The following is an 18,091-nucleotide window of genomic DNA, read 5'->3' as shown; positions in this document are numbered from 1 at the left end:
TTGAGGGTTTCGGTCCCAGGCGGTCTCTGGAAGCATTCAGTGCAGTGACAGCGATGACTAACTGCCCCCTGCGGCCACCTCCCCACGGCCATGCAGCTTGTACCTCCTGGCATCTGCCTGGGCAGGGGGGAGAGGCCATTTCCCTGACTGTGGCATCGCTCTTTGTGTTTCTTAAGACCCCACAGCCCTGTTTCTGTTCTTGCCACTCGTTTTCCACCAGCTTTCAACCAAATGATCTTTCACAGGCGCAGTTTGTTTTCCCCACTGTGATCAGGTACTACTACAGCTGCTACTTAAAATTCCTTTTAAATACAGCTCTCCCCTGCTGCTCTCTGGTATTTGTTAGGGGGATTTAGTTGTAATTACATTTTAGCAATCTAAGCAAAAATAGCCTTGCAAGGCAAGGCTGAAATACTAGCTGCAGGCTCCTTTCATCCACAGTGCATTTAGCTCCTTGCAGATGACATCACTTAGGGCTTGAGTCCTGTTGTTTTGCCCAGCTGTGCGTCGCGTCCACCTCTGCTATTTCATGTACTCGCCCACTTCTTGCCTCTGATACCCTGTGTCTAAGCTGGGCTGATGAGTGCAGGCTTGCTATTAAATCTGAAAACGCTGCAGTCCTGCTGTGCTTGCCCTTAAATAATCATTGCAAGGAAAATGCAGAAGAGCCCTTCCCTGGGGCTGTTCTTTCCTTCCTGCTGTCACTGTGGTGGAGGTTTGGAGGAACCCAGGCACTGGTTCCTGTTAGTTGAGGAGTGAGCTGAGTCCTGCTAGTATGAGTGGTGAAAAGATGGTCATAATTTGTTTGGGAGGGGAAGGAACCTGTCGTTCTCGAGCAAGGGCTTCACAGCTTCATTCAGGAAGCAAGCCTGTGTAGGAGCCCCAGATCTGTGCTGAGTCATGACCTTCCCTGCTCTCATCTTCGAGGCTTTGTCCACCCTTAAGCTTGCCCAGATCTCTGTGCAGCAGCCTTTGAGTAAACCACCAGTGCCTGGAACTCCTTCAAGCCATGGAGTCATTGCCAGGTCTTTGCTTTCCCTGGGCAGGGGATGCTGGGCTGTGCCAGGCTGTGAACTTTGGCTGTCTGGGTACAGCTAGTCATATGGGGGCTGATGGCTGAGTTGGGGGTTCAGAGAATAATGGTGGGAGCTTATGGGGTGTTTCCAATCTGGAACCAAGGAGGAAAACTGCTTCCTGACTCAGAAAGAGGTGAAAAGAATCCCTGATTTTGGAGGTGGAGCAGGTGAGTAGTGGTAGGCAGGGGGAGATGTTGCCCTTATTAGTGCTTCTTGATGGGGCACATGCACCTGGGGTTGGTGCTGGGCTGGAGGAGATTTTTCCCTTTTGCAGCACATGCTGTGCAAGCTCTGGGCAGGGTGACCTGCAAAGTGTTCCTCCACCAGAGCTCATCAATGCTGCTCCTCCTTAGGGAGAGAAAGCCCAGGGGCTGGGATGTGCCTAGTGCTATGGCTTAGGCAGCTGAGATCAGCTCCTGTCCCTCGTAGGGCTGGCGGCATTTGGCCAGGGCACTCCCATCCTTCCAGCCACCCTGGGCCTGGTGATAGCACATCAATGTGCGTGGCTATGGGGGCACAGGGGCAAAATGAGGCCACGTTGCTGTGCCTCTCTGCTGGTGACACGTACTGCCTGCCAGCGTTCCCAAGCTGGCTCCCGCACCCCCCCTGCCAGCAGGGACAAAGCTGCAGGTCCCAGGGGTCAGGGAGGAGCGGGGGGAGAGGGGATGTGACACTGTGGGGGCAGGGGGAAAGGACTGTGCTCAGTACATGAGATGAGGCACTGAAGTGCTGCTTGTAATAGCACCATTCCCAAAGAATATTTGGGTGCTCTGTTCTTTTCACTCAAAGCCACTTGCTGGAGCTTGCCAGGGAGCAACAGCAGCTGAATTGCTGTGGCTGGCATACAAGTGGAAGGAGGAATTGCCTGTTCTCACCTGCGGCCCCATTGCTGCCCCATTGCCACCACGGCTGTGGGGATACGAGGGCCTGCATTTGCCCACAGCATTGAGGCTGTGGATTTGCGGGGGGCAATGCGAACCTCACTGCTGGCAGATCTTGCAGTGCATGGCCCATCAGATGCCCAACTCTGCTCTGGTTCCCCCTTCTCCCACCCCTCAGTGCCTCCATGGAGTGCTGCGTGGCTTAAAGGTCTGTAGCACCGTCCCTGTCCCCAGTTAAGTGCGACCCTCAGGGTCATGCCAGGGCTGTCCAAAGAGAGTAACCACACCAATGGGTACAAAGATGGTCAGGAGCTCGTGAGACCACCACGGGCTTTACTTCTGCTTTCAGCACTACCACAGCCACCCCATGCTCCATTCACCACTCTTGGCATTGAGAGTTAGGTCTGGGGACCCCCGGATTCTGCCATTTGGACCTGTCACGGGGGCAGGTACGTCTTGGGGTCCCCAGGGAAGGGCAGGGCAGGCGCCTTGTTGAAGTGAGCCATGAGGAAAATGCCAATGGTGCCGCACACAAAGAGCGAAGCCATGATGAAGAAGCAGACGCGGTCGATCACTCTCCCCACCAGGATCCACTCCTCGTTCTCCTGTTGGCTCATACCAAGGTGATGATGAGGGCCCATCCCACCGCCCCCAGCCCTTCTGTGCCACGTGCCCCCAACTCACGCTGCTGAAGTCATTCTGCTCCCGCGTGGCATTGGCAATGTGGTTGCAGGCCTCAACGCACGCCCGGATCTCAGGGCTCGCCTCCTCCAGGCTCTGGCAGAAGTCCTGCGCACAGTTGTTCTCCAGGCCACGTCCTACATGACCCAGCATCACTCAGTGCATTGGTAAGTGCCTCACATCCCTGCCCAGGTGCTACTCACTCACCAATCTTCTCCAGCACGGTTTTCATCAGTCCATCTCTCTCCTTCTGCTTCTCAAAGAGAAGCTCAGTCCGGGCTTTCCATAGCATATACTCATCGGCTTTCACCATCAGCCCCAGGGAACTGCGTCGCCGGGTGGCTGGCGGCGGCCCTGGGGCCTCCTCTGGCATGTGCATGCCCAGGTAGCGGGGCAGGAGGTGCAGCCACACCTGGGAACATGGACATGACCCACCCAAATTGCCCAGGTTTGATTATGTTCCCCCTGCTGGGGAGCATCCCATTAGGGTACACTCGTGCCCATGGGCAACTACTGCTCCCCAGTGTTCAGTAGCTTGGTGGTTCTGTATGGTCCCCTGGGGACGTGTAGGGGTCCCCAGTCAGCAGGGAGGACCAGAGATACTGACCCCATTTCCCACGGGGCAGGAGAATGGAGACAGTTACCTGGCGCACCCTCTGCGACATGGAGTGAGTGTTGGGTGTTCTCAATGAGACGTTGAGGACGATGACAGCATTCACCACAATCACCACTGTCACTACCATGAGGAAGGTCAGGTACCTGGGGAGGGAACATGGGGCCTCAGCAAGCAGTGCAACCACTGGATTACAAGCTGTGATAAGTCCATTTTGATACCAAAAGAAACTGGAGATTAGCAGGGGGACATGGACATGTGATAGCCCTATGCCAGCCCTGCACATGGAGGGATGGGATGTAGCTGTCTGTGAGCCCTGGTTCCCTCTCCCCTGTCTGCCTAGAGTATGGGCAGACTGGAGATGGTTTCCACCTGCCCGTGGCACCTGGAGACCTGCTGGCGTGGTGCTCCCCATCCCCTTGCATCACTTACTTCCCGATGAGTGGCACTGCCTGGGAGGTCTCGGGCACCTTCTGGGCAATGAGGAAGAGAAAGACAGTCTGGGCCAGAAGGACGTTGATGGAGACGGTGCACTTCTGCCCCCCCGCTGACAAAGCAAAGGGTAAGGTTGGCGGGGGACAATGGTGTGGGCATAACACTGCTTTGCCAAAGGGGCTGCCATGCCCCAGCACCGACCCAACCAAGTTCTACAAGAGAGCTTAACTCTAAGATGCCCAGAAATCCACCTCAAATCCCAAGTATAATAGAATCATTAAGGCTGGAAAAGACCACAAAAACCATTGAATTCAGTTATTGACCCATCACCACCATGCCCACTAACCCACATTCCAATTACTGCACTCTGTGCCCACCAGCTAGAGTACCTTTGGCAGGCAGAAAGTAGACCAGCACAGCCATAGAAGAGATGAGGACGCAGGGCACGATGATGTTGATGATGTAGAAGAGCGGCTTGCGTTGGATGATGAGGTAAAAGATCACCTGCTGGTACTGGATGTCATCTGGGGTGAAGTGCCCCGAGTTGATGATCTTCCGTGCAGGGCGGTGCTTGATGGCCCATTCTCCATTCTCTGCCATGCAGCAATGCCACCATTTGAGTCCCCATGTTGAAATGGCACCGGGTGGGAGGAAAGGGTCATAGCTACCATAGAGAGCTGAGCACCGAAGGGTGCTCCAGAATTCCCCTGGAAGCTGTAGGAGGGGATACCTACAGCCCTTTGGGGATGAGTTATGTGCGGGGCTGGGAGTCCCCCATCTCCCTGCCACCAGGCAGCCGTGGGGAAGCCGAGCGTGACGCTTTATTAAGGCACGTTGTTTTCCCCCGCTGTCTGCAGGAGCGATAGATTTTTCCCAATCAAGATCGCAGCTTGGGCCGGTAATGAAAAAATAAATCTCGCTGCCCAAAAAGCATTTTGTTCCTTCAATATGCAATTAAAATGTGATGGAAAACGTCATCGTTTGGCCGTGACAGATACGTTCCCAGCATCAATCAAACTGCCAGGAGCAGCTCTCCGGGAGGGACTGCCAAGTGGTGAGTGCTGCGAGCCGGGGGGGCTGGTGAAACAAATCTCTCCCCCCCTGCTCCCTCTTCCACTAATAACTTAAGTGCCTGTGTAATGGCAAGGGCTGCTAACAGCCCCCGCCCTCTGACTCTGCCTGATTTCAGCAGCCACCGGCATTGGTGCAGGCTGTGGGGCATCATAGAATGGGATGCTTGTCCTTGGAATGTTTGTCCTTGGGATGCCATGGGGAGGTCGTGCGGTTACCTGTGAAGGCTTCAGGGTCAATGAAGATCCACTCTATAGTCTGGCCTTCCTCCACTGTCAGCAGCAGGTTGATTTCATTCGCGCTGTAGGTCTGGGACCTGGAGAGGGGCAGAGGGATGGCACCAGTGAGAAAATAGCAGGGGAGGTTGGCAACCCCACCCACGACAGAGGTGTTAGAACTCAACAGTCTTTGAGATCCATTCCCCTCTAAGCTGCTCTATGAAAGTGACACTGTGTCATGCCGGTCACTCTTGTCCCTGTTGTATGGGAGTTTAACTGGGCAAACGTGCCTCTTGTCACCCATGGTTAGCCAGGTGCCAGGTCGATGGCACTCACCCATTCTAGGACTCATTGAAAGATGCCCACTCTGGAGCAAATTGGGACATCTCACATCTGTCCCTATGGGACCACCCCCAACACCACAAGCTGTGCTCACTGGAAGACCATGGTGCAGTTCTGCCAGTCAAAGGGGAAGTAAGTGACATGGATGGAGCAGGAGCTGCGGTAGATGGCGGGGGGCAGCCAGTAGATGCTGCCATCAGGGTACACCAGCACGTTGGTGTAGAGTGTGATCTCGAATGTCCCATCGATGCTGGGGGGAAAAGAACAGGTTCAACTCCAAAGTGAGGCCAACCACTTGTGGGAAAGTGTCCCTGCTGTACCCTAGCATGGCCTCACTTGTTCTCCAAGACAATGTCGGGCAGCCAAACCATGGTGGAGGGCACCCGCAGCTGCTGGATGTCATCGTATTTTTCAGGGTCCCACCGCAGGCGATAGTCAGACCATTGCTGGAGAAGGGGAGCAAAGCGTGGGAGTCATGATGCTCCCTGGGGCTGCCCCAAAAGGAGCATCCACAACAAGGAGTGTAGGTTATGGTGCCAGCCCACCACAAATTGCCATCAGGGGTGATCAGGGGGTGTCCTGCCTGAGATCTCACCATCTCGATCCAGACATTGGTGGTGAGGGTCTCCTCCCGCTCATTCTGACAGGGAAGGAAGGAGGGAGGCACCTTTAGCTCCACCATCCCATCCCACCAGCGCCACCCAGCTCCAGCAGCATCACCCCAGCACCCTAAATCCATAGTGCTGAGGGAGTCTCACCAGAGAGATGAGGTTGGTGAGGGTGAGTTTGAGGGTGACGTCAATGACCTGGTCCCCACGCAACGCTGGGCGCAGGTGGCGATTGTAGTTGGTCATCAGGTCCTGGAGCAACTTCTCCTCCTGATTCCTGCAGCTTATGCCTTAGGGTGGGGGCACCCCGGGAGGGGACGGGAAGCTTAGTGCTGCCCTTGGGGCAGTACTGATATGGCTGGGGGGCGTGCGTGGGGAGGGGTTGAATGTAAAGCCTCGGTGGTGTGCAAGCAGAGCATGGGGACAGCACACAATGCTGTGCACCCATGGGTGACAAAACCCCAGGGAAAAGGTGGTGGAAGGGGACACCAGGGACTCTTCAGCCTCCCCTCTCCCCAGAGCTGCCCCTCTCCCTGGGGTGGGCACACCTTACCTGGCAGGGCACAGAGGACGAGGAGGAGGAGATCGGAGCAGCGCATGTTGGAGCTGCAGGCGCAGGGCTGGGGCTCTGCTCAGTCGCCTGCGCACCAGCGTTCTGGGCCTGGCGCCCACTGGGATGGGACAGCTGTCCCTGATCCCATCAGCTGTTCTCAGCAGCAATGAGGGATAAGGGAGGGGTGAGTGACAACCCACGTCTCCCCTTCTGTGCTGGTGGGGGGATAGCAGTGTGCTGGGAAGAAGGGCTGGATTTGGGGTTGGGGACCAAAGGAGCTCCATGCCTCAGTTTCCCCATATCCCCTGCAGTGATATGTATAACTTCATAGCAGAAATCTGCTGCTATGTGTGCACTCTTGCAACCCCCCCCAGCCAGTGCTTTGTGTCCCCCTTAGTGGCCACTAGTGGTCCCCAGGGTGGGGAAGTCCCCAGCTCGGTCTGGGGAGCAATGCCTATCCCAAGGCTATGAGTTCCATCCAGCCCCATGTCAGTGCATTCCTGGCTTAGAGGAGAGGATGTGACAGCTGTCCTGGGCCCCCACCGGCATGGGGACATCAGCTGCGTCCCTTGAAACCGGAGCTGTGCAGGAAAGGAGGCACTCTCTGGGAGCCAGTGGGGCACTGAGCGATGGGACACTTGTGGGTCTGAATGGGGGTTGTGGGTCCCACTTAACCACCAGTTCTGCACCCCACATTGTGAAGCACCCAGCTTTATTTCTCCTAGCCACAGCAGGTAGGCAGGAAGGAGTGGAGGGGCTGCCATAAAGGACCCTACCCCCACTCTCAGGGCTGCCCTATATGTAGCGCTTGTTCTCCTCCCGGTAGTCAAAGGGGTCTCCAGAGAAGGGCAGTGGTGGTGGGTGGTTGTAGATGCCCATGAGGAAGATCCAGAGAGTGCCCACCACTAGCATGGGGGTGATGAGGAACAGGCAGAGGCGGTCCAGGGTTCGTGCCACGCGGTTCCAGTTGTCCTTCTCCTGGGGAAGGAGCCAGGAGCAGAGCATGGGGAGCCTAGGGATCCCACTCTGCCCCATCATTCCCCACTGTGCCCATGGTCCCCACCTCATTGTAGCTGTTTTTCTCCCGCATATGCTTGACAATGAAATTGGCCTCATCCAGGGTAGGTTTCAGGTGATTATAGAGCTGCTCCTCGCTTGTGGCTGCTGGTGCAAAGCCTGGGGACGGGATGACCCTGAGCTCCCAAGGACAGCAGCCACCCACCCCATATCCCCACATTCCCACAGGGGGGCTGAGGCTCACGGGCAGGGGTGACACGGCTGGACAGCCCATGCCTCTCTGACTGCTTCTCAAACATCAGCTCGCTGCGGGACTTGACACTGTAGTACTCCTCTGCCTTGGCAATGTACCCAGCCGAGCTGCAGCGTCGGATGCACGGGGCACCTGCTGGGCTCTCAGCTGGGTGTGACATGTGCAGCAAGCGGGGCAGGATCTCCAGGAACACCTGGCATAGGACATGCCACCGTGTCCCCACTTTCTGTCCTCAACTAAGCACACAGCTGCCTGCAGTAGTACAGATTGGACACCCCGGTGCCATGACGCACAGTGGCTGCCCTCCCTTGCCCATCACCCCTTCACCTCTTTGACCCAATCGGACATGATGTGAGTGCTGGGGGTGCGGAAATGGAAGTTGAGGACCACAACGCAGATCACCACCACGGCCGTCACCAACAGCATGATGAACAGAAGGTACCTGTGGGGGTGGAGAACACAGATCTGGGGCTGGTATAGTTGCAGGGGTCTGGGGAGATGCAGAGCCATTCTCTGCCACCCTGGGACTGTGAGATGTGCCCCAAAACTCACTTGCCAATGAGGGGGATGGCATGGGAGGTGGCAGGCAGGCGCTGGGAGACCAGCAGTAGGAAGACAGACTGGGCCAGGAGCACCGAGATCACCAGAGTCATCTTCTCACCACCTGGAGAGCAGAGGGAGCCGTTCCATGTCCCCCTTCCCAGTGTCCCACCCTAAATTGCTCCATATACGGCTTTATGCTCTAGGGGTAGCCTAGGGTCCCATTTGGGTTATCCCATGCCCTGCCCAGGGGTGGTTGGATGGTGTCCTGCATAGAATTGTCATAGTGCTGTGTTGGACATTGGGATATCCACATGTTCCAGGATAGGTATGGGACTTGGGTGTCCCCATGCCCAGTGTAGGTGCCACTCACTGTCAGCAGGCAGGTAGAAGACAAGGATGGCCATGAAGGCAATGAGGACACAGGGTGTGACGATGTTGATGAGGTAGAAGAGTGGCTTGCGCTTGATGATGAGGTAGAAGGTGATGTCCTGGTGCTCGCTGCTCTCAGTGGGGTAGCTGGGGTGGATGTTCTTGCGGGCCGGGCGGTGGATGATTTCCCATTCGCCATTTTCTGTTGGGACACATGGGACAGCATGGGGGATCCTGAGCCCCGTACAGGATGTCCCACCGACCCAGGACTCAGCAAGGAGCACCAGCGCTACCTGTGAAGCCTTCAGGGTCGATGATGATCCACTCCACCCGGTAATACTTTTCGGTCTCCGGGTCACTCTCTTCCTTCAGGTGCATGCTGATCTCCTGCGCATTGTATGCCAGTGAGCTGAAATGTGGTAGGATACAAGCAGTGAAGGTCTGTGACTACCGCTTTGTCCTCTCTTCCCATCCTCTGGCACAATGATTGGGAACGTGCCAGACCCCACACCTGAATTTGAGGGTGCAGTTCTGCCAATCAAAGGGGAAGAAGTTGACGTTGATGGGGCAGGCGCTGCGGAAGATGGCGGGGGGCAGCCAGTAGACATAGCCAGTGTTGTAGACCAGCACGTTGCAGTAGTAGGCGACTTCGAAGAGCCCGTCATTGCTGCATGAGAGAAACTGAGGTGATGGCAAGGGAAGGGAGAGCCCTGGGCACTGAGCACAGCTCTGGCTGAAGATGCTTGCCCAGGGAAATTGGGGAGGTGAACCAAGCTCTGCTCACTTGTTCTCCAGGACTATTTCAGGGAGCCACAGCATCTCTGGCAGCAGGCGGAGCACGTCGACACCCCCGAATTCAGATGTGTTCCACTGCAGACGGTAATCAGTCCAGCTCTGGTAGGAGACACGCTTGGGTCACCTCACCATGACCACGCCAATGACACCCCTTGCCTATGGGTTTGGCATGGGGATGACGGTACTGAGAGGGAAGAGGGGTATGGGCAGGACTTTGTCAGTGATGGCCCCAGTCCCCTCAACCCCTCCTGTCCCTACTCACTTGTTCGACCCATACGTTGGTGGTGAGTGTCTCGTCCACCTCTTTCTGCAATAACATGGGGGACACTGAGATGCCATGGCCATACCCCCTGATCAAACCAAGACCTTCAATGCAAGGCAGCCCTTGGAGTACAACTGCCCACTGGGGCTCACCAGTGAGATGAGGTTGGAGAGGGTGAGGGCCAGGTAGACATCCACAACTTCATCGGCAGAGGCAACGGGGCGCACCTCCTTGTTGTAGCCTCTCTCCTCAAAGAGGTAATGGATGAGCCGCTCCTCCTGGTTAACACAGAGCCCACCTGGGGAGCTCGAGGTCAGGCAGAGGGGTTGGGCAGAGGCAGACAGAGGCAGACAGCGTGTCAATGCCATGCAAGGACAGGGAGATGGGCACCCAGATGTGGTGCGTGTGCACAGGAATGGCACACTTATGAGGACACATATGCATGCACGGACACAAACACAGGGATATACAAACACATGGATATAGAGACATGTAGAGACAAACTAGTACAAGATGCCAGTGCAGAAGCCGTGGCATAGGGCATGGGGGTAGATGCACACATGGACATAGACTAGGACATATAAGGATACACGTGTGCTCATCTGGGACACAGACACCACCACCCCAGCCCCAACCTCACTGCAGTGACCCCCAGCATCCTTGTACCCAAACCCCACGGCTCCGCTCACCCGACAGCACCAGTGCCCCAAACAAGGCCAGCAGCACTGCCATGTCCCCCATGCGGTGCCTGCGGTGCCTTCGTGCTGTGCCAGCTCCTCGCCACCTCCCTGCTTGGCCTGCCTGAGCGGATGTCCGGCCGCAGAGATGGATGGTGCCAGGTGCTGGGGGGAAGGCTGCCGGCTCCGGATACCCACTCTGGCCCCCCTGCTTCCGGCACCCCCACGCCCAGAGAAGGGAGACAGGCAGGAACAGCTGGGCTCACCACCCCTCAGTGCCATCTTGTCACCTGAGTGCTTGGAGGAGCAGTCCCTTCACTGCTCAGCAGATGCTGCTGGGAGACGTGGAGGTGCTGGCACCTAATCAGTGCCTATGGCACATGTGGTCTGACACTGGTGTGAGCTTTGGTGAGGGTCCTCACTGGGATGGCACAGGGTGCTGTTCTCTGGGGTGAAGAGTGCTGTGAGTGGTGAGTACACAACCCCCCTCCCTTCCCTCCCCCCCCCGGTGCCAGGGGAAGGACCTAAGGATGGGGGATGTTTCTTGGGCTGGTAAGTGATGGGGGTAACACGGGTGTCACATCCTGCTGATGCCCACCTCACTGGCACCGCTCGGCACGTCACTTGTTTCATCCTCACCAGCTACCAGAAAATAGAGCCTTTCTTTATTGAAAAATAAACCTTTCTCTGTACAAATAAATAAGAGGTGTGCATGGGGAACAGGAGTCATTCCTCATCCCCTGCCAGCACCCCTAGGTTTTCAGAGCCTCAAGTGCCAAGGCCACGAGGCCAGGCATGCTGCGTGCCAGCGAGTCGCTCTCCAGCCCCACCAGCCCAGCAAAAGCCGTGGGCCGGCCGCCCACCGTGGCCCGCACCTGCGCCCGGTACAACCCCTTGGTGTTTTTGGAGCTCAGGTCCACCAGGATCTGTAGGAGGAGGAAAATGCTGTTAGCCCCACAGCTGGAGAGATATTGACATGCTGCCAATAGCCCTGCTCGCACCTCCTGGAAGGTCATGGCCAGATCTGGCTCTGGCACCTGCAGCACCCAGGCGTAGAGCTCCTGCACCACGCCAACCCGCAGTGCAGAAGCATTGAGGCCGGGGCAAGCTGCAACTGGGGGGAAATAGGAGAGAGATGGAAGGGGGGTGTCAGGGATTGTGCGGGGGCACCGTGCTGCAGCCAGCCTCAGGCTGGGGTGCAGTGCTGGGGTTGGATTTGTCACCATCCCCATAGCATCACATAGCACAGGTGCTGCAGGGTGCTTACCTCTGCCTGTGCCTGCCTCCTGCCCCTCTTCCTCCAGCCCCGGCATTGTGGGCACCAGCTCTCGTTTCTCTCTGTGCAATGCCCCTGCATGAAAACATAATTGGTGACACTCTCAGTGGGGGCGCTGCCTGGGCATGGAGCTCAGTGCTGGCTATCCCCACGCTCCACCAGTCCCATACCTAACCAGCCCCGTACCCTACCAAACCTCCCCCCCAGAGCTCACAGTTCTGCACAAGGTTCCCAACTGGCTCTCCAGTTGGCTCTCTGAGTGCCTGCATGGCCTCCAACGGTGTGTCAAGGTCCATCTCTGCCCGGAGCTGAGTGAGGAAGGCTCTGCCCTGTCCCACCAGCTCCTTCACCAGCTCCTCACCCTGCTACAGGGAAGGGGAGGGGGACAGTGCAGACAGTGGGGCACCCATGGGGTGCTGCAGGGGTATGGTCCCTGCTGGCACCATCATGGGGGCAGTGCTCCACTCAGCCCATTTCTCTGCAAGTACCTGTAAGAAGAGCCATGTCTCCTCAGGGAGCTGCTCCCCATCTGGGGTGGGTGTCAGAGTGCTGCCCCCCACTGTGGCCCTCAGAGCCTGCACCCAGTCCTGCAGCCGCGGCCCCACAGACCCAAAAAACTCCCTGAAGGTGGGCAGCTGCCTGCAAGCACAGGAGGGTGAGCTCAGGTGGGTGCCTGGTGCCACCCATCCCCTGGGCACTGCCACCTCGCATGCACCCCTGGTGGGTCTTGGGAAGAGCAAGACCCTGCTGTTGAATGCAAGAAGCCGTATCAGTGCTGACCTCCTCAAAACCTGTCCCCTCTTCTGCCACAACCCATGATGCCCACACATCCCCCTTTACCTGTGGGTTGGTCTCAGGGGTCCCTCAGATGTGGGGTGCTCGACCATCACTGGGTCTGCAGAGACAAGCAGGAGGGACAGGGTGTCAGGCGGTCCAGAGCAGGGTGTTGGTCTTCCAGCCATCAGCACAGGGGTGGCACATCCCCAGAGGGAGGCACAGTCCATGTGGGTACCTGGGGCACCTCTACGGATGCGGACAGGGAAGAGATGACCATAGATCTTGCCCAGGAGCTGGGGCAGGGTGCGGGTGAGGAAAGAGAAGTCAAGCTGGTTTCGGATGAAATCCCCAGCCCGGCGCAGGAGACCCACCAGAGTCTGGGCGTAGGAATGCAGCTCTGTGGGTTCAGCAAGAGAGCTGTGTCCCCAGCCCCATGCCAACCCAGTTCAGTCCCCCAACCCCATGCTATCACTTCATCTCACCGCATCGCCTCATCCGGGCACGGCACGTCTCATTGGCAAGGTGTGTGCAGCTGGCTTGGCCTGGGGCAGCCCGGCAGGACCCCGCATAGAAGGAGCAGAGACGGGTGTGCTCGAGGGGCTGCTGCTCAGGGGGCAGCTGGGACAGGGCCAGCAGGTCAAAGCAGCTTGGCTCCCAGCTGCCAGGAACAGCTGCAAGGGCACAGTGCTGCTGTGAGATGCTGAGCCCCCTGGGATGTCACCCCGTGCCCCATACTGGCACTCACAGTCCATCTGCAGGCTGAGCCAGTCGGCAAAGGCAGCCACGCGAGTGTAGACACCTGGCTTACCCCGCTCACCACAGCCATCACCCCACGAGGTGATGCCATACAGGACAAAGCGGTACGAGGAGGGGTCCTGACACACCAGTGGACCACCCGAGTCACCCTGGGGGGGGGATAGCTGCACATCAGGCCAAGCAGGACAGGCTGTGTGCTCACCCCATGCCCAGGGCACTGCCATGTCGTGGGTTGGCATTACCTGGCAGGAATCGATGCCCCCAGACAGATATCCAGCACAGAACATGGCGCTGGTGAGCAGCTCTCTGCCCAGAGCTGCCCGACACGTCTCCTGGCTGAGCAGGGGCACCTGTGCCTCCATCACCACCTCTGCCGACGGCCCCTCTGCCAGGCAAGGTGCCCGTTACGGGGTATCCCATGCTTGGAATGCCCACCTTTGGCTTGGTGGCTCAGCACCGAGCGCAGACCCCATGGTTGCTGGTTGGCACCTACCTTCATACAGGGACCCCCAGCCCACAATGTGACAGGGGGTGCCGGGCCTGGGCTCGGTGGTACCACTGGGCAGGCACACGGGGCTCACGGTGCCTGATGGTGCCAGTGGCTCTGCCAGCTCCAGCAGCGCCAAGTCCCCATGAAACGTCTTGGGATTGAACTGAGGGAGATGAAGGGAGTGTAAGTGAGGAGTTATGGGGAGCGTAGGAATGATCTGGAAGTGCCCACCTCTACCAACCTTGGGGTGAGGCACGATGCGTCGCACAGGCACTGCCCGCTCCCCAGGGTCCGCCTTGCCCAGCTCGTGGTCACCCACCACCACCGTCCATGCCAGCTCATTCTGGTTCCTGGCACAAAGATGGAGAGCAGCGATTTAGGCTGGGGAGACAGCAGCGCCGCCCCACACCCCCATCCCCACACCATACCCGTTGAAGCAGTGGGCAGCAGTGAGGGCCCACGTGTGGCTCACCAACACCCCACCGCACACCAGCTCCCCGTGCAGCCGCACCGACACCAGCCATGGCCAAGCCCCGCGCCGGGCCACGCTGCCGCCCATGATGCGTCCTCGTGGGGCTGTGCTGTTGATGGAGGGGTCCGCCCGGCTCCCGCAGCGCTCTGAGGGGATAAAGCTGTGAGGAGTGTGGCCGTGGAGGGAGGGGGCAGCGGGGGTAGGACGCGCTGTCACGCCTCATCGTGCTCACGGAGGCGAGCGGGCGGTGGGCCGGGGGCACCCTGCGGGCTGGCAGCTGCCGACGCTAACCTCTGCCCCCGGCACAGCGTGGGGCTGGGGGCTGTGGGGGTGGCGGGGGCTGCTGTCCCCGGCTCACCTGGCATCGTTGCTGCTATGCTGGGATCTGGGGCTGCCTTCGCCAGCACTGTGGAATGAGTTGGTGTGGTGGGTGGGGGCCATGTGTCCGCTGCCCTCAGTGTCGCACGATGTCCTTGTTGTCCCCAATGGCTCTGTGTCCCCAGTCTGTACCCCCAGTGTCCTGTCCCACTCCATATCCTCCACCCCTCAGTGTGTCTGTGCCCTCAATCTCTCCATTCCACCCCATATTGCCCTGATCCACTTCGATCCCTCTGTGATCCTTCCAGTGCTCCATCCCACTTCTGAACTCTCATTTCTCATCCCACCTCCTCCCCTGTATCATCTCCAATGCCCCATCCCCATTTCCCCATCCCTCCCAAAACCTCCATCCCACAGATCTCATCTGGACCCCAGATCCCTCCTTCATCCCCAGCTCTTTTCCTCCTAATCCCACTCATGTTCCCAATCACCCCTCAATGCCTCCACTCCCATTTTCCCATCCTAATGCTTCCAGCCCACAAATCTCACTCCACATTCCTCTTTCATTCCCAGCTCTTCTTTCCCTCATTTCACCACACAATACTCCATCCTCCAACCTCCCTCTCCCCTCTCACCCCATCACCCCCCCCAGCCTCCCCCTCCCATCCCATCCCACCCTCACTGCCCCATATGCCCTCCAGGCAATCTGATGCCTCATTTGTTATTGTAGGGTCTCCCCTTTCCAGGAGATGCCCACTCACGGCACTCCTGGAGGCGGTGCTGGCAGCGCTGGGCACTGAGCAGGGTGCAGGCAGGCTGAGTGCCCTGGGGGGGGCACAGGCGCAGGTAGGAGGCACACGCCTGGCTCAGAGCCCAGTGGCGTTGGGGCAGTTCGGGCAGATCCTGGGCATCCAGCAGGGCCTGGCAGCTGGGGGGCACGGCAAGGGGCATGGCAGGGGCTGTGGGGACAGTGAGGTTGTGGGCATCCTCATGTCCTCATTGCCCCCTGCCCACCCCTGCCTGGGTCATCCCAGGGTGGGTGGGGATGAGGCATGGTGGGGCTGTTGTGTTTTGGTAGGGTCTCCTGAGTGGGGTAGGATCTCAGGGTATGTTCTGGGGGAGTATTTGGGGTGGGAAGAAAGGGTCTGGCAATGTTTCGGGTAGGGCTTCAGTTTGGGTAGGATCTCAAGAGGATGGGGATCTGCTTGGGTAGGGTTTCCGGGCAGTGTTTCAGTAGGGTCTCTAGCAGAAAGGGCACTGTTTTGGTAAAGCCTATAGGGGTGGCAGCTATGGGGGATATTGTCTGGGTAGGATCTATAAGGGATGGGGTAGGGCTGCGGGGAGATGAGACTCACGTGGGCAGCTTCGGGTGATGTTGGCACAGGGAGGGAAGAGGCAGGGAGCACAGAGCCCACAGGCACCCCGTTGCTTCTGCTGCTCAGCCAGTGCCTGCTCCAGTGCCAGCAGCGCGCTCCTCAGTGCTGCTTCCAACACCAGCGTCCCCCGGCTCGACAGTGCTGCAGGGGGCTCACTCAGAACACTGTGACGCCCTCCCCCCCCTCAAAGCCCCCAGCCTACCACCCATGCCCCAGTATCTCCATGACAGGCATTAAGTGGGCAAAGGCTCTGGCAGTCCCATTGGCATGGCTTGGGGTGATGTCACCTCCCCATGGGGTTGGCACATGGGTGGGTGGAGGTGGCATGGATGTGATGGGGAGCTGAGCATCCTCTTTGTGCCACCCCCTAAAATAAAATAAAAGAATAATCCCAGCTCCTACAGCTCCCCCCTAAAAACCCTGCCCAAATGATGCCCCATGCCCACCGCTGGCACTGACCTTGCAGGACGCTAGCTGGCATGGGGTACAGCCCCTGGCCCATGGGAGCACCCCCAGCCAGCTGTAGGAGCAGCAGCATCACGGGGGAGGACAGGTGGACCATGGGGACAGCACCCCACATCCTCTTCCCTCCTTGCTCGATCCCAGCCAGGCAAAGGTTTTAGGGTGTGAGCCCTAAAGTGCCCGAGGCGGGCGAGGAGGCGCGGATATATACAGTGCCCCCCGGGTGGTGGGAGGAGAGAGGGGCCAGGGGAGCACAAACAGGCGAGTTCATTAATGTCGCGCCAAGATGCCAGCCCAGAGGGGGGGTCCGGGCTTGGGGACGCAGCTCGGGGCCTCAATGCTGCCTTTGTTCGACGGGGCCTCTGGGCGGGCAGCATCAGACGGGCGCTGCGCTCCGGCGCTGCCCGCGGCCCTTGATCATTTTCACGCCAATCTCGGCCCCGCCACCCTCCTTCCTCCCCAACGGTGCCCCCCGAACTCGGCCCCAGGCCCCGGGGAAGGGGCAGCTGGGAGCGAGGAAGAGGAGGGGGGGGGGGTTCCGCGGGCGGGTGGGAACGCGACGGCATTGGCGGCGGTGGCGGGTGCTTCAAAGGTGGTTGGCGGGCACCGAGATGAGGAGATGGGGGGCCCATGGAGCCGGGGGTGGCTTTGTGTCCCCGCAGCCCACGATGCCGGACAGACCCTTCCCCCCAGTGCCCGCAGCCCCAAGCTTTTGGAGGTGCCTCCTTTGCCACCCTCCCCATGTTCCATGGCCATATCACCCACTTGGGGTGCCTGTGTCCCCAAACCCACTGGGGTCTGGCAATACTAACATCCCTATCTCTGCCCACGTCTCTCTCTCGGTCCCCATTAGAGGAAGGGGTGTCCATGTTCCTGTGCCCCTATCCCCATTAGAAGAAGGGATGCCCACGTCCCCATGCCCACTTAGGGGTGCCCGCAACTCATTCCCATCCCCATTAAGGACAGGGGTGCCCCCGTGCCCACAGCCGTGTTGCACTCCCCTCCCACCCCCACCCTCCAACCCCGGTCCTAATTGTGCCAGCGGGGCGCTGACAATGCCGCTTCAGTGGCACATCAAAGGAGCGGCACTGGCGGCGTGCGAGGGCACCGCTGGCACCGGGACAGCCCCACGTGAAAGCTCCCACCTCGGCCCCCCTCTCTGCCTGCCTGGCATGGGGACACCGAAAGGACACGCTCCGGGGGGACACGGTGTCACCCCACCACTGGGAGCGTCCCCACCCCCCATCCTGCACGGCCATGCCCGTATTGTCCCCATTCGCCCCTGGGTGATGTGAGGTCATGCAACGGGGTCAGCATTTGGTACCCACAGAGGTGCTGCTCACCGGTCCCACGGTACCACTGTGCCCCCCCGCTCTCCCCCCCCCCCCCCCCAGCCTCGGTGCCGGTGCCAACCCCATTAACCTAATTGGCGCAGGCAGTGGCAGTGGGACCCCAGAGCGGGTGGGACGTTGCCCCCGAGGCCCCCAATTGTCCGATAATTGGCGTGAGCAGCCGAGCCCGGCCGCCACCATGGCGACATACCCTGGACGGGGGGGGGGAGGGACACCGCGGGACATCCTCTGGGGTGCCCACCTGGATGTGGGGGTGGCGATGATGGGGGGTCCTTTGTGGGCTGGCAAGGTGGTGGGAGACGAAGGGTCAGTCCAGGGTGTGTAGTCCGGGGGCTGGAGGGGGGCAGCTGCGGGGTGACTGCGGGTCTAAAGGGGGGTATTTGGGGCTGGAGGGTCGCCTTCGGGACTGGGGCAAAGC

General features: G+C 59.0%; 2 protein-coding genes and 1 long non-coding RNA gene across 9 annotated transcripts; 1 reads left to right on the top strand and 2 right to left on the bottom strand.

The window, feature by feature from the left end:
- Positions 1-2,282: 2,282 nt before the first annotated feature.
- On the bottom strand, positions 2,283-6,598 carry CHRNG (cholinergic receptor nicotinic gamma subunit). Of its 2 annotated transcripts, none has more exons than XM_052685796.1 (12): positions 6,479-6,598; positions 6,076-6,215; positions 5,913-5,957; positions 5,654-5,763; positions 5,412-5,567; positions 4,976-5,073; positions 4,076-4,279; positions 3,684-3,798; positions 3,283-3,397; positions 2,846-3,050; positions 2,642-2,775; positions 2,283-2,562 (listed from the first exon to the last, which is right to left on the bottom strand). In XM_052685796.1, exons 1-12 carry the CDS (start codon positions 6,522-6,524, stop codon positions 2,395-2,397), a joined length of 1,536 nt encoding a protein of 511 aa, XP_052541756.1. In that variant the 5' UTR covers positions 6,525-6,598; the 3' UTR covers positions 2,283-2,394. The 2 variants fall into 2 exon arrangements, with proteins under 2 accessions (XP_052541756.1, XP_052541757.1); XM_052685797.1 differs by having other exon boundaries at positions 6,076-6,283; positions 6,479-6,571.
- Positions 2,463-3,286, top strand: LOC128081988 (uncharacterized). The gene is made up of 3 exons (XR_008207491.1): positions 2,463-2,580; positions 2,691-2,805; positions 3,265-3,286. It is a non-coding gene; the product is annotated as an uncharacterized LOC128081988 (long non-coding RNA).
- A 575-nt stretch (positions 6,599-7,173) lies between the features above and the next one.
- Positions 7,174-16,741, bottom strand: CHRND (cholinergic receptor nicotinic delta subunit). Of its 6 annotated transcripts, XR_008207738.1 has the most exons (18): positions 16,319-16,741; positions 15,839-16,000; positions 15,245-15,442; positions 14,524-14,571; positions 14,122-14,311; positions 13,935-14,043; positions 13,697-13,856; positions 13,446-13,588; positions 13,193-13,352; positions 12,930-13,118; positions 12,683-12,844; positions 12,511-12,565; positions 12,159-12,309; positions 11,885-12,035; positions 11,662-11,745; positions 11,396-11,508; positions 10,993-11,320; positions 10,098-10,840 (listed from the first exon to the last, which is right to left on the bottom strand). XR_008207738.1 is itself a non-coding variant. In XM_052686910.1 (13 exons), the coding sequence occupies exons 2-13, from the start codon at positions 10,456-10,458 to the stop codon at positions 7,274-7,276; spliced, it is 1,551 nt and encodes a 516-aa protein (XP_052542870.1). In that variant the 5' UTR covers positions 10,459-10,840; positions 10,993-11,070; the 3' UTR covers positions 7,174-7,273. The 6 variants fall into 6 exon arrangements, 4 of the variants coding, with proteins under 4 accessions (XP_052542870.1, XP_052542867.1, XP_052542868.1 ...); XR_008207739.1 differs by lacking the exons at positions 11,885-12,035; positions 12,159-12,309; XM_052686910.1 differs by lacking the exons at positions 11,396-11,508; positions 11,662-11,745; positions 11,885-12,035; ... (11 more) ...; positions 15,839-16,000; positions 16,319-16,741 and adding exons at positions 7,174-7,456; positions 7,542-7,654; positions 7,740-7,941; ... (6 more) ...; positions 9,718-9,762; positions 9,870-10,015 and having other exon boundaries at positions 10,407-10,840; positions 10,993-11,070.
- Between the last annotated feature and the right edge of the window lie 1,350 nt (positions 16,742-18,091).

The sequence above is a fragment of the Tympanuchus pallidicinctus genome, unplaced genomic scaffold (assembly GCF_026119805.1).
Source record: "Tympanuchus pallidicinctus isolate F22 unplaced genomic scaffold, pur_lepc_1.0 scaffold22, whole genome shotgun sequence".
NCBI lineage: Eukaryota > Metazoa > Chordata > Aves > Galliformes > Phasianidae > Tympanuchus > Tympanuchus pallidicinctus.
This window is presented reverse-complemented; position numbering and strand designations above follow the sequence as displayed.

Bases quoted from the DNA above. Each gene is read 5' to 3' on its own strand.
- CHRND (XM_052686906.1), bottom strand. From the start codon at position 16,439: ATGTGGGGTGCTGTCCCCATGGTCCACCTGTCCTCCCCCGTGATGCTG. The intron at 13,353-13,445 runs GTAATGCCAACC...TCCCCCCCCCAG, and splicing joins GGGGCATCGATTCCTGCCAG to GGTGACTCGGGTGGTCCACT. The intron at 12,159-12,510 runs GTAAAGGGGGAT...CTCTTCTTACAG, and splicing joins CCCCTGAGACCAACCCACAG to GTACTTGCAGAGAAATGGGC.
- CHRNG (XM_052685796.1), bottom strand. From the start codon at position 6,524: ATGCGCTGCTCCGATCTCCTCCTCCTCGTCCTCTGTGCCCTGCCAG. The intron at 5,568-5,653 runs GTGAGGCCATGC...TTTTCCCCCCAG, and splicing joins GACATTGTCTTGGAGAACAA to CATCGATGGGACATTCGAGA. The intron at 3,398-3,683 runs GTAAGTGATGCA...TTCCCTCCCCAG, and splicing joins GCAGTGCCACTCATCGGGAA to GTACCTGACCTTCCTCATGG.